General features: G+C 39.3%; 1 protein-coding gene across 1 annotated transcript in view; it reads left to right on the top strand.

Annotated features, from left to right (window-relative positions):
* Nucleotides 1–12,509, top strand: part of GPR158 (G protein-coupled receptor 158) — a 193,830-nt gene that overhangs the window by 77,542 nt on the left and 103,779 nt on the right. The window contains exon 3 of the mRNA XM_048294784.1: nt 7,186–7,288. Within this exon, the coding sequence (XP_048150741.1) occupies nt 7,186–7,288 (103 nt within the window). The remainder of the gene's footprint in view (nt 1–7,185; nt 7,289–12,509) is intronic.

Here is a 12,509-nt window from a genome sequence, read left to right as displayed (position 1 = left end):
TGACCCCCTTGCACTGTCTGAAACCAGGCACGAAGTCCAAAGAGTGATTGAATTGGGAAAACAGACACAAACTGTTGCAGATCTTTTAAATGTGGTTATGGTTGCTAGTGTGTTGAATCAGCCTAAAAATCATGTTTTAGGAATAAAGAAGTAATTACATGAATGGTTGCTAGGAAATGCAATAGAAATGACAGATATATCTACTGGCTAGAAAATGTTGGTTTAGCAATGTTGTCCACGTTAACTTATTAAGATATCATGCACTGTTTTCCACCATTTTATTCCCCTCTTTGAATTATGCATCTAAATTACCTACTGATTATAGCAGCTATTTGTTAGCTTTTGGATGAACCATAGAAAATTTTTTCCCTCTCCAGCTAGCAGGGCCAGCAGGCTGTCCATGCTGGAAGCACTTCAGCAGTCAGACTCTTTCCAAAGAATGGTGCAGTCTCCTGGATGTTTGGCAGAGCCCTTCTGTGAGATGAGCTGTGGAATTCCCGTGCACCCGCGTTACTGTTTCCTATTCTAATTGAGTTTTCTTTGTTTAAGCACCACAATTGTCTTGATGAAGTTACTGGGTTGGATTGGCTATTCTAATAGTTTCTATTGGCCCTTATAAGAAAATGTAAAAGACTGTTTTTAGTATTGTAAATAAATATTTTTAATAAAGTTTATAAATGTGCAAAATGGATTTCAGAGTGGAACTAGATTACATTGTCATAGGGCCATTAATTGCATTTATTGGCAGAGGTGGGCCAACTGAAATTTGGTTAAAAAATGGACATTGATAAGTAATACAAAGCTGAGGGGTTCTGTGTTTCTTAAAACGCTGCATCTTTTGTAGGGATCAGAAATAGATGCAGCTTTCCTCCCCGCCCCCCTCCCCAAATGGTTTCGGAAATGAGTCACATTCTTGCAGCTTTTGGCAAGCTTTCTTAATCCCCTGTCTCACTGTGTGGCTCATCTTCCAGGCAAACTTTGCAACAGTTGCTGCCAAGCTACAGATGAATGCAGAAGTAGCTGGCAGAAGCAGACATCCAGAGGTGAGGGACCTCTGTGTGTTTTGGCATATTGTTTTACACCTTCTGGAAGGTCTTCTACCGATGTTTGATTTTTCCAGTATTGCCCGTGTTTAGAGCCTGCAGTTACCCTAGTGATAGGAAGAAAGTGTTAGAGAGACAGCATGAAGAGAGTTCTCTCTTAGTTAAGATACTGAGGAAGTGAACTAAACCTTGCTCTAAATGAAGTTTAACCTGTGCTAATGATGAAAAATGTCTTATCTTCAAAGCCAAGGATATCTGGCCCTGAGAAAGTGCCTTTGAATTAATTACACTGCATTATTTAATGGTTATAAAATTCTAAGTCCCTTTGGTGTCTGTTAACAGATTCCCCTGTAATTGCAGTACAGTTTTCTAGGAGAGGAGAAATTGTAATTTTATTGTTTAGTATGTTAACCAGAAGTGAAGTTTGATGTGTTCTAAAGTGATATTCAGGTTATCAATGTCAATTCCAGACTATCAAATAAAGAGAATTTTATTTTTAAAGTAGTCTGATTGTAGATTGCACAGATATTTTCAGCAGTAATGAAAAATCTGTCTTTAAAAATGTCATTGCTGAGAACCTATGAGTGTCCGAGCTACCCATCCTCTGAAAATTGCTGTAATTGTTGTACTTTGATCTGTCTGTAAAGGATCTTGTGGGAAGCTTAATTTGTAAGCTGACCACAGGTTCTCCACGTGTATGACAGCAGCTGTCAATGAATTTTCTGCTCCTTATCCCCACCATGGCCCCCAAGTAACCTGCTTTTAAACACTGCTCAATTAAACTTTTTCCTCTTTCACCATCTTCCAAGAAGGTACTATGATTTGTACATATTTCTGATCTCCTCTCTTCATTTCTTTGCAAAGTACTCCACTTCCACCATTATTTTTTTTTCAGTAGTACTTGCGTGTTTGTAGTTTTTGTTCACCAATGGGCTGATAATATCATCATCTTTGAAGTGAAGGAGATGAGAACCAGAAGGGAATCAATCCTGTGTGTCCTCAAACATACAGCCTGATCACCAAACTGAGTCACATTTCAAAAGAGGTTAATTAGATGTTAAACCCTAAATGTCCCTTACATTCAGGGAATGACATTAACTTTTCTGCTTATGGTTTGTCAGTAGTCATGTGTCATTTATCATTATTTGTGTGAATGAGCTGAGGCTCCTTTCCATCACTGCTTACTCTCATCCCATGCTTAACAAGACCAAAATAATGAAAAATCAAATTTGAAAGCACTGAAGAATTTTTAGCAAAGCATCAAGCTATAAAGACAAATATTGTCCTGACAGCTACCTTTGCTCTAAGCTGAATCAGATCAGCTCTTGCTGTGCTTTGACTGACTCAGATTTAAACAACTCAATGTTATTCTAAGTCTCTTGTTGTTGGAAAACACATTTTTAATTTGAATATAAAAAATAATTTAACTCCACCAATGCACTCAGAAAGGAGGAGAAGAGCTACAGGGGCCTAAGCAACCCTGCAGTAAAAGTACGGAGTGTCCAACCCTGTCCTGTCTCTTTGAAACAAAATGTTGTATTTGAAAAGAAAGGTTAATGAGTAGTGTGGTTGGCAAGCTGGCTGCCTCCTAAGCTGTCTGGAGGCAAGCAGGGCCTCCCAGGTGATGCACAAGGTTCATGGATGCATGGATGTGCTCACTGCTCGCTTGTGGGGCTGCAAACACAGTGTAACACAACACTCTGGTCTTGAAGGGTAAATGAAGTGAGAAAATGCAGTGGGTAAAGCCTTGTCAATGACAGAGCTGTCACTGACTTAGGCAAGGAGACTTTGGCTTTTATCTTCTTTTTTGTTGTTGTTTCCTTTTATTTTGTTTGTTTTTTGTTTTGTTGGTGGTGGTGGTTTTTTTTGTTTTGGGTTTTTTTTTAATGAGTGAGTGTGCTTGACTTGAGTGGTAAGCAGGATCAGAAAAATCCTCCTGGGGTCTTGCAGGCCACCAACCTGCTCCAGCTGCTATTGTGTGCCAGGCACAAAATTACTCTACACATTGCATTTTCTAGGAATCCCTTATGTGCTGCCCCTAACCAAAGCAAAGAAACATGGGCTGACTTGTAATATCTTTGTTAAGCTTTATCTATCCTGACATTGCTCTTACTATGTCCTTTGAACAAGGAGTTGACTTTAGAAAAGGGAGACATTCTCACTGCTGTATGCATGTGGAAATATAGATTTTGAAAGCTGCTCTTTAGAGAAACTTGAAATACCCAACTCAAGGCTGGCTGCATTTTTAGTCTTTTTTCTTTTTTTCTTTATTTTTTTTCTCCTAAACTCTAAAATTACTGGTTTTACCCCCTCTGCTCCAGAATGCCAAAAGATGGATTTGTTTAGTGCTTTATCTCTGAGTCTCTAAATTACATGTGGGACACGATGCCACATGCTTTCTCTTAAACTACTAGTTTGTTTTTGCCCTGTTCTCCTCTTCTGGATGTCTCACCTGCTTTGTGTGTCTGCTGAATACTTTGTCACTTGGTTTCTGGCTAATCACATCTGATGAAGGGCTTTGGCTCAGACTTCCAAAGCAATTGCACAGGTTATTTGAAGGGTTTATTTTCTTTCCAACAGAGATAATCTTTATTGCATTAGGTTTTACCAACTTAGTCCTTTACAACACGCAGCATAAAATTAAACCAATACATACTTTTAAAAAACTGGTTTAGATGTTGTGTTTAAATGTGTTAGAATCTTGTGTTGGTTCAAGAGCTATTAATTTATAATTTCAAGATAAATATTCATGGAATATCTAATTTTTTTTTGAGCTGAACATATGATTTAAAGCTTACTATATAAAGCTTGGGAGTCATTACATTATACTACTGCTGTAAAGCTAAAAATATAATACCAGGGAAGAGACAAGTGGAATAAATGCACTGTGTGAATTCTACAGACATCTATTACTCTCTCTTTAGCAAACATGATGATAAAGTTGATCTTAATTGTAACCAAGCCATCTATAAGAACTAATGACTGGAAGTTAAAGCGATACCAATTCCATTTAGGAGTGTGATGTCCTGAAGGCCATATGGGTGAAGGATCATTCAATAGCCACCTGCATCTTTCACTGTTTGCCTCAACACTGGCTGCTGGCACATAGGAGGTGTGATACAAGCCTAAATGGAGCTACCTAAGGTAGCTGCTTTTATGAATTGAATAAAGTATGGTTTTAAAAAAGCTGATGACTACTGATGAGGCAAAAATACTCCGGAATATGGTGGGTTTATTCTCAGAGCTTTGCTTTCACATTTATAATGAAATTTGAAACCAGGTCAGTTTTATGCTTGCCTCTTTTTTGCTTATGTGGAAGCAGATATTTTTCACACATCTGCTTTTATTCAATGCTAAATTCTATATGGATCAAATCTTAGGTAATTTAGCAGCAGATTAATATTTTACTGGCTGTGTCTACACAGCGTGTTTTGCATCACTGAGTTCCTGTGCTCCTGAGGGTCTGAAGCCCATGGCCAGTTCTGTGGGCTGAGCTAGTACAGCTTTGCAGGGCTTGGGCTCATAGTCTGCCACTGGGGCCACTGGAAACAGGTGCCACTTGTCAGGGCAAGGACAAAAGCTGCTTACTTGTGCCTGCTATGTATTGTGTAGATTCACCTACAGATTCACCTACAGGAAAAGCCTTTATCTGTAAATAAACATTACAAACAAATCTGGACTGCGTTTGCTAAACTCCTTTTGTATAGCAGAAAACAGTTTATTTATTACCCTTTTCACCATAATATTTACCACCATTGCTTAATAAAATATTATCCGTTAAATCTTTTGTAAAAAGAATGAAATTTTTTCTTTCCTGAGAAAGTATTTTTCCCATTTTTGGCCTCATGGTATTTAGTGTTTTTTCCTGCCTAGATGCTGCAATTTCTTTAAAAAACTGAGGCTGTAAATAGTTCTGTTTGCATGCAATGTTGAGCACAGTGGAATTTCAGAGTTTGAAATTGCATCTAAAGGGATCTAGGCTTCTTTCTCTCCTTCTCTGCATCCCACCTTTCAACATGATATTCTGATCTCTATTACACTTTTGCCTGGGATTATGTGGACTGCAAGAAACAATTTGACTGATGGTTTTTAAGCTGTATTACAGCTGCCAACATCTGGAAACAAGGATAATGTCCTAGACCAATGAAAGATAACAGCATTTGAAGTATTTTGTCCATTTTCAAGTTCTAGACTGCTCAGTGACAATAAAAGTTACAGGCGTTTATTTGGTGTGAATATTGGATGTTTGTGAAAGGATCATTGGTAAAGCATTTGTTTTAATGCAGAACAGATTCATGAGCCTTCAGCATATTTGATATGAACAATTCTATGACTCTATGGATTTGTTCAGTGGCAAAGGATTATGAATGCAGTACTAGGGGTGCTGCAGTGTTCACACAAAACAGTAGGAGCTGCTTCTTCCTTTCCTTCAAAAAAAAATGCAGTCTCTACAGCAGCATGTATCTTCATCTTACAGAGCAAGAAGCCAGAAAGGTGATGAGAATTTTTCTCTGAAAAAGTCTTTTTACTACTTTAACTACCTTTTTGTGCTTGGTTAAAGAGGTTTGGCTGTCATTGGACTTGCACATACACTCATCCCACTTCAATTTCTCCCGTCCCCCACCCTGTCAACAGTCACATTTCTGCAGGGTGAAGATAAAGTGTGAAAAAAAAAAATAGGTTTGGGCCTTCTCTTTCCTTTTTTTTTTTTCCTTTCATGTCTGTACAAAGGCTGAATGAATTTTCAGTGTTCTTGCATACCGGTTTCATACTTACTAGTTGTTTTCCAATAGTGCCTGCAGGCCTGCACTGCCTGCACTGCCTGCACTGCCATCAGATTGGCAAAGAGTGCAAGAAGAGATGATGCTATCTGGGGAACTGAGGCAAAGAAAAGCAAAGTGGCTCTCCTAACATCAGGCAGAATTATGTCAAAAAGCTGAAATTTGAGATAATACGAGACTCTTAACTTTTTTTCCCTGAGTTTTTCTCAAGTGTCTACAGTGCAGACTGTCCTCTCTTGGTGTACATTTGATTTTTTTGTACTCAGGTATTTTTTGCTGAACTCTGTCCTCTGCATCTTCCTCCCAGTCACAGGCAGTTAGATATTGAAGCATATCCTAGAGTCACAGACAGTCACAAACAAGTAAAAAATATGGAGGTGAGAGGACAGAGGCTGTTTTAGTTAAGTCATTCAGTTGGTCACTGAGGAGCTGCTAGTGTCTAGTTCACATTCATGGTACACCTACACTATAGGTACACCTGTACTCATGGGAAAGGCAGCTAGTATAGTAGTCTACTTTCATCTGATGAAGTGAAATAAACGGTACTGGGAATCATCATTTTACAAGTGTTTCTACCTTTATGTTGCTGGACTGTTTCTTCCCTCTGTACTAGGCAAAGTCTATTTGATGTACAGAAATGGTCTGACAGTAGATGTTCTGTCATGGTAATAAATTTGCTGTGGCTGACCTGATGTCAAAACTAAGCAAGCGTGAAGCTGAGTTTAAACAAAACTTGTTTCACACATTGCTACCTTGAAAAATTACCAGAGATTTTAAAAGTATGGGGCTCCTCTTGGTGTAGGTTTTCTCTCTTTCACCCAGGTCAGATTTATGTCTGCAGCCGTTTTCTGTAACCAGTTGTTGTCTTTCTCTTAGCTGGACTATCTCCACTTTGCTGTGGCTGCAGGGGCACTGGCATGTGCTGCCAGCAGGAGGTTGGGGCTTGGCTGCAGGTGTTCATGGTCTTCCTCATGTAGTGTGAGCTCCAGCTGTCTGAAACCCATCTGCTGGGCTGGGAAAAAGTGCTGGAAACCCCTCAGGAAAAACCACAACTGTCTGATGTCCTGTCTAGATCAAATGTGCAAGAGTCAAATTTGTCACTTGGTCAGTTTATCAGCGGGACAGGCTTGATTATAGCTGTCTTTGCTCTTTGTTGGAGATGAACAACAAGGCAAAAAACCTGGAGTGACATATGACTATGGGAAAAGCTGCTGAGAAAGTACTGTCAGTCTGGAAGGAGTGCCTATTTGTTCTTAGAAGTCTGCGCAGAGCATCTTGTAATGTTTTTATGCTTGAATGTACTTCTGAGTATCCAGTTGTATGATTATCTGCATGACTTTTTTTTTTTTCCTTTCTCACAGTGCATGCCAATTAAAGGCCTTGGATTTGTGCTTGGAGCCTACAAATGTATTTGCAAGGCTGGATTCTATCATCCCAACATCTTCTCAGTGAACAGCTTTCAGAGTAAGTGCCTTTGCTTGAGTTAAAAAAAAAAAAAAAAAGAGCTAGCATTAATAATGCAGGGCTGCTTTTTATCCTCATCAGGGTTATACAGTAAAATCCCAGTGGTTTGCAACTCTCGGATTATATAATCACTTAAGGAGTTCTAGCCCTTTGGTTTGTCATTCACGATACTCTTGAGAATCCTGTAAAACATACCCACTTGAAGAATATTTGATTTGTAAATAAATTAAAAAACATGAAAAGAAGTCTTGCTAAGGGGAAATAGAGATTTCTGGCATCTGTGCTCATGCACAAGTATTCTGAAAATTAATCTACTCATTTTCTGTTTAGCCAGAGGAAATGAGAATGCCCTAGCCTCTGGCTTTGTGCGGGCTTTAATTGTTTTCATTTTACTTCATTTGCAAAGGAGAATTCAAAGGAGCATCCGAACTCTATTATGTACTGATGAAGTAATAGAGATGGTTCAAGCCTGGGAGTCTGTTGGGCTGGATGTATGGATGACATACATCCTGCACATGCCCAGGACACACATCGTATGGCTCTTAGACTGAGTTGCCCACAACAGGAGAAACAGAACTTGGCTGATGCTCAGCAGGGAAGACAGACAAACTGCATGCCCAAAGCTGGTGTCTGTTACTGTCATCCTATGACCAAGTCTCTGTACGGATTTTGTGCTGAAATTGTTACAGCTGTACTGGTAGAGCTCATGCTGCAGTCACAGGTGCAAAGCTACTGCTTGGAAGTGTAACAGGGTATCCTTCTCTGCCTCCTACTTTCAGGTTCATGTCATGCCCAGCTTCTTTGCACCATCTTTTCACCAGAGGTTCATGTCATCAGCTCTCACTGTGAGATCAGTTTGTGTGAGATATCCAGGGAATGGCAACGAGTAACTTTCACAGAGCCTGGTCCAGGACTGTGTGCATTATCTCCTGCCTTGTGTGCAAATAGCTGTTTCTGTTCCCCTAGAGAAATACCTCTAGTACTAATCAACACTTAATGTGTGCATATATATAAGTAAAAAAATACATAAATATATATATAGGGTATATAATGTTTTCTGTATATATTTGTAGAATAAATAGCACAGTTTGTTCAACAGTTTATCTGCTGACTGTTTTCCCTTTTCATATTGTAAAGTGTTGCAGAAGGCAACCTTGTGAGAGTGCTGTTTCTCTGGGCTGTGTGAACCTTTTGCTAGAGTAAGGAAGATGTTTGGTTCTTCCTGAAGTGCAGTGACTTCTGGTGGAATTAGGATTTAATTCCTTGAGAGAGCATATAAAGAAAAACTTTGATTTTTGTCATACCCAATGCTCTAGAACACATGCAGAAATGTGGCTAGAGATCATAACAACAGTGATCATTAGGGATGAGATTAATTTTATTTCATATCAGTTGTGCAAAATATATATGCTTGGTATGTGTTAGTCACCTAGGTTTCAACTGCAGTCAGCATGAAGAGCGTGACTCCTCTGGAGGGTGATTTGTCTTTAGGTGGAAAAAGTAATACCTCCATTTTTTTTCTCCATTTGCTGTAGAATGAAGAGTCCATATAGTTACCTTAAAATGGCTATTTAGCGCCTGATAAAGTGAAATATGTCTCAAGAAAGTTCGTATATGCTGATATTGTAGCATGTGGGAGGCCAGTTTGATTTGAGCCTTTGTTGCTGTGAGGTAACTTGAGTTTTGGAACAGTAATGAAGAACTTTTTAAATTCATCCAGATGAAGCTCCATCTGCCAAGTTCTATAGATGATTTCAAAAAGTGAACAGTGAGACTGGAAATGACTGAAGTAATGAGGAAAGTCTGTGATTCAAAGGAAACTTGGCCCTGTCACACAGCTGCATTCTGTAAAAAGAAAAGAGGAAAAAACTAACATGGCTAAAATGGCTGTAGTATGTATCTGGTGGTTCAAAATTATGTTAACATAGGAACTCTAAACATGAATTCTGCAAGCAGTTTTGACAGAAGCTGTCTGACCTGAAGATCTCTTTGTGGAGCTAGGTTGGTGAAATCTGATGATAAAAGAGATGAAACTGAATAGGAATGTTAATCATTTAGAAAATATTCCTAGTGGGAAAAAATAAGGAGGCAGCAAAGATTTGCAGGTCTCAAGATATAAGAAAGAAGATAGATAGGAAAAAATGACCAGTTTTGTACTCCACTCGATTGAAAAATTGGATTGTATTGTGTCTTGACGTGGGAGCATTTCTCAATGATACTGGGATTCTGCACTGCAGCAAAACATGGTTAACTACAGTTGCACATTGTGTCCGAAGTGTCCAGCTTTTGAGTGGGGGAAAGGTTCTGCTTTAGGCCCCGATAAATGCTTTGGTTTGAGTCTGAAAGATAGCTGTATGATATGGCTTTGCACAGACATTGAATACAGAGTTTACTGGAAGACTCTTTGGGAACCTGCAACGTGACATAAATAGTGTCTTGTGTAGGAAAGATTCTGCAAATCAGTTGCTTTTCTATCTTAAAGCAGCATGGTGTTGCTGTTCCCAGAGAGGCTGCATGTGTTGCAGGTTCCCAAAGACTGTGGGACAGGAGCATAGCTGGAATTCAGGCTGTTCTCTTACTGAAAAAGAAGCCAGGCAGGATGGCATTTCCCTCCCAAGTTCTTCAGAACTGATGGTGCCAAAATATGTAAAAGCTTTCTATTTTTTCTACATGTGTTAATGAGGACCTTGGGTACTAGAAGGGCACAAAGTTATTACCATACTTCCAGGGTGTGTTTTGAGGTTGGAAATTGATTTTAGAAAAAAACACATTTCATGTACACAGGTTGTATTAACCTGTAAGTGCTTGAGTACATGATTGTGCACTTTCTCCTAATGGCTTATTTTTAGGTAGCACTATTAGCGTAGGTAAAATAGACTAACTGATGACTACTTATATTTTAACATTCCTGTAACACCCTTCTCCAAAGCACTTCTGTTCTCTGCCTCCTGGCGTAATCAGGTTTGCACTGGAAAATCCTTAGCAGAACAATGGTGCTTTGTTCAACCTTGAAGTTTGCTCTTTAGCAATGCATCATCTATATATTGCAGAAATTCTCAGCTCTTGCTGTTTGGATGTGAAACCTGCTCTGCTTGCACCAGCAGTGGCTCTTTTGTCTGAGTATGGGACTTTGCCGTCTCTAACATTGCTATGATTACATAAAAATTTCCAAGAGGGGTTTCCAGTTCAACAGGAATTCCTATTTTTTACACCTGCCCTTTGGCTTTGCTTCTTCAACAGAACTCACATGTGCAGATCTTTGCACATAGGAAGGTTGTCACTGACTTCAGTGATCCCTTTCTGGGGTGAGGCTTATGACCATGGCTGATGACCAGGTTTTGGTGCCAAAAGGTCCAGGTATATTCTCACTAAGTTACTGCAACATTGCTGATGTGACTGGAGTGTTCCTAATTTACTCAATTATAGAACAAGAGCAGAATCAGTCTTTTGTTCTGCTCAGTGCTCAGCATGCACTGTGCTCTCTGTGTTCCTGTGCTGAGTTCTGACTGGAGTGCAGGATGATTTGGTTAGGGGCAAAGCAATCCCTGCCCTGGCTCTCAGCAGTCTGTGGTGCCATTCTTACTTTGCAGGAAGATCTCAGCTGGCAATGTCGCAGCTGCTGAGGCATCCCTTGCGTGGCAAAGTGTCCTTAGGAGAACCACAGCTGATGAAGAGTTGCCCTCAGGAGAACATTTCAAAAACAGATGGGCCAATCACACAGAAAAATAAGGCTGGGATAGAAGAGAGAAGAGCTAAGAAAAAAATATGGTAGACTGGAAATAGATGAAACATTTAAGCTTTTTTTATTTTATTATACTTCATGTTAGTTTGTGTCTCTATTCCTACATTCCACCTACTTTGCTTTGCTCTTTTCTCCTTCTTTTTTATCCTTTTTATTTTTTGGTTTGCTACATTTTTTTCTGTTCTTCTTTCCTTTAGAATGGTATTTTTTTACACCTTCCTCATTTTCAGTTTTAACTCCTGCAGCACAGTGTTTGCTTCCATCTCATTTGTGACACTGCTAAAACTGCTGCTGCCTTACACAGAGCAGAAATGACTTCTTGTCCATCTACCTTATCAGTGTCTAGAATCTTTTGTCATCTTTTGAGGTGGAAAAACTGTTTTTATTCACTGCAGGAGATGTGTAATCCCAAAGAACTGCTGAGATAGGAGAAGGCACAATGAAACATCTAGCAGTGCTGTTAGAGGCACTCCAGGCTTGGCTTGGACTGTCTGTGTTTTGAATTGATGGTACATTGGCTTTGGTGAGAGGACAGGACCAGACAAAAAGGGCAGAAATGTTCAACTATGCGTTGAGCAGCTGTGCCCTGAGACATGTAGTCAGGGCAAGGGCGTGGGCGGACAAGATCCCTGTCAGTGGTATATACAATGAACAGTTCTTTCCCAAGAATTTATTTTAGAGGGTCTGAAAAAAATACTTTCTTTTTGTCAAGGAAAAAAAAAAAAGAAAAAGGAAAAAAAAAAAGGGAATTTTTAATTGTTCCTTATCACATTGTAGAAAATCTCAAATAGATCATTTTTTTTTGATCATTCTTTTATTTGGTATAAGGAGGAATCACACAGAAACACAGAATCCAGTAGGTTGGAAAAGACCTCTGAGATCATTGAGTCCACCCTATGACCAAACACTGCCATGGAATAGACCATGGCAACGAGTGCCATGTCCAGTCTTTCCTTAAACTCCTCCAGGGACGGTCACTCCACCACCTCCCCGGGCAGCCTCTAAACGTGATGCCAGACACATCTAAACGAAAGTTTGCTGTTGTGTTATGAAGTCATATCCATGGGATACTTACTTCAACATGCAACTGTTTATTGGCTGTTAGCCCTGTAGTATGTGATGAGCATCCACATGAAGAAACTCCCACATATGATTCAGATAAGAAGCTGCTTGATGAAATGGAATATAATGTATTTGCAATAACTTTCAAGGTTGAACATTTCAGAAATAAAGTGATTGCATCAAGTTCAGGATCATGAAAAATTATCCAGCCATATTCATATAATATTTGTGACAAGTAGTCTCATAACTGTGGGTTTTAAACTATTTTTTTCAGTGTGTAAGTTTTTATACTGCAAATAATTTATTTAGTTGACACAATAAAAATATATTAATGAATGGCTCATGGGGCTCAGAAATGTGAGGTTTAAAAGAGATGGGCCAATTGAAGGGCAACTATAGAAGAGATAAAGGAACAGA

This window comes from Corvus hawaiiensis, chromosome 1, assembly GCF_020740725.1.
Source record: "Corvus hawaiiensis isolate bCorHaw1 chromosome 1, bCorHaw1.pri.cur, whole genome shotgun sequence".
Taxonomy (NCBI): Eukaryota; Metazoa; Chordata; class Aves; order Passeriformes; family Corvidae; genus Corvus; species Corvus hawaiiensis.
Note: the sequence above shows the minus strand (reverse complement) of the source record. Positions and strands in the feature narration are given on the sequence as shown.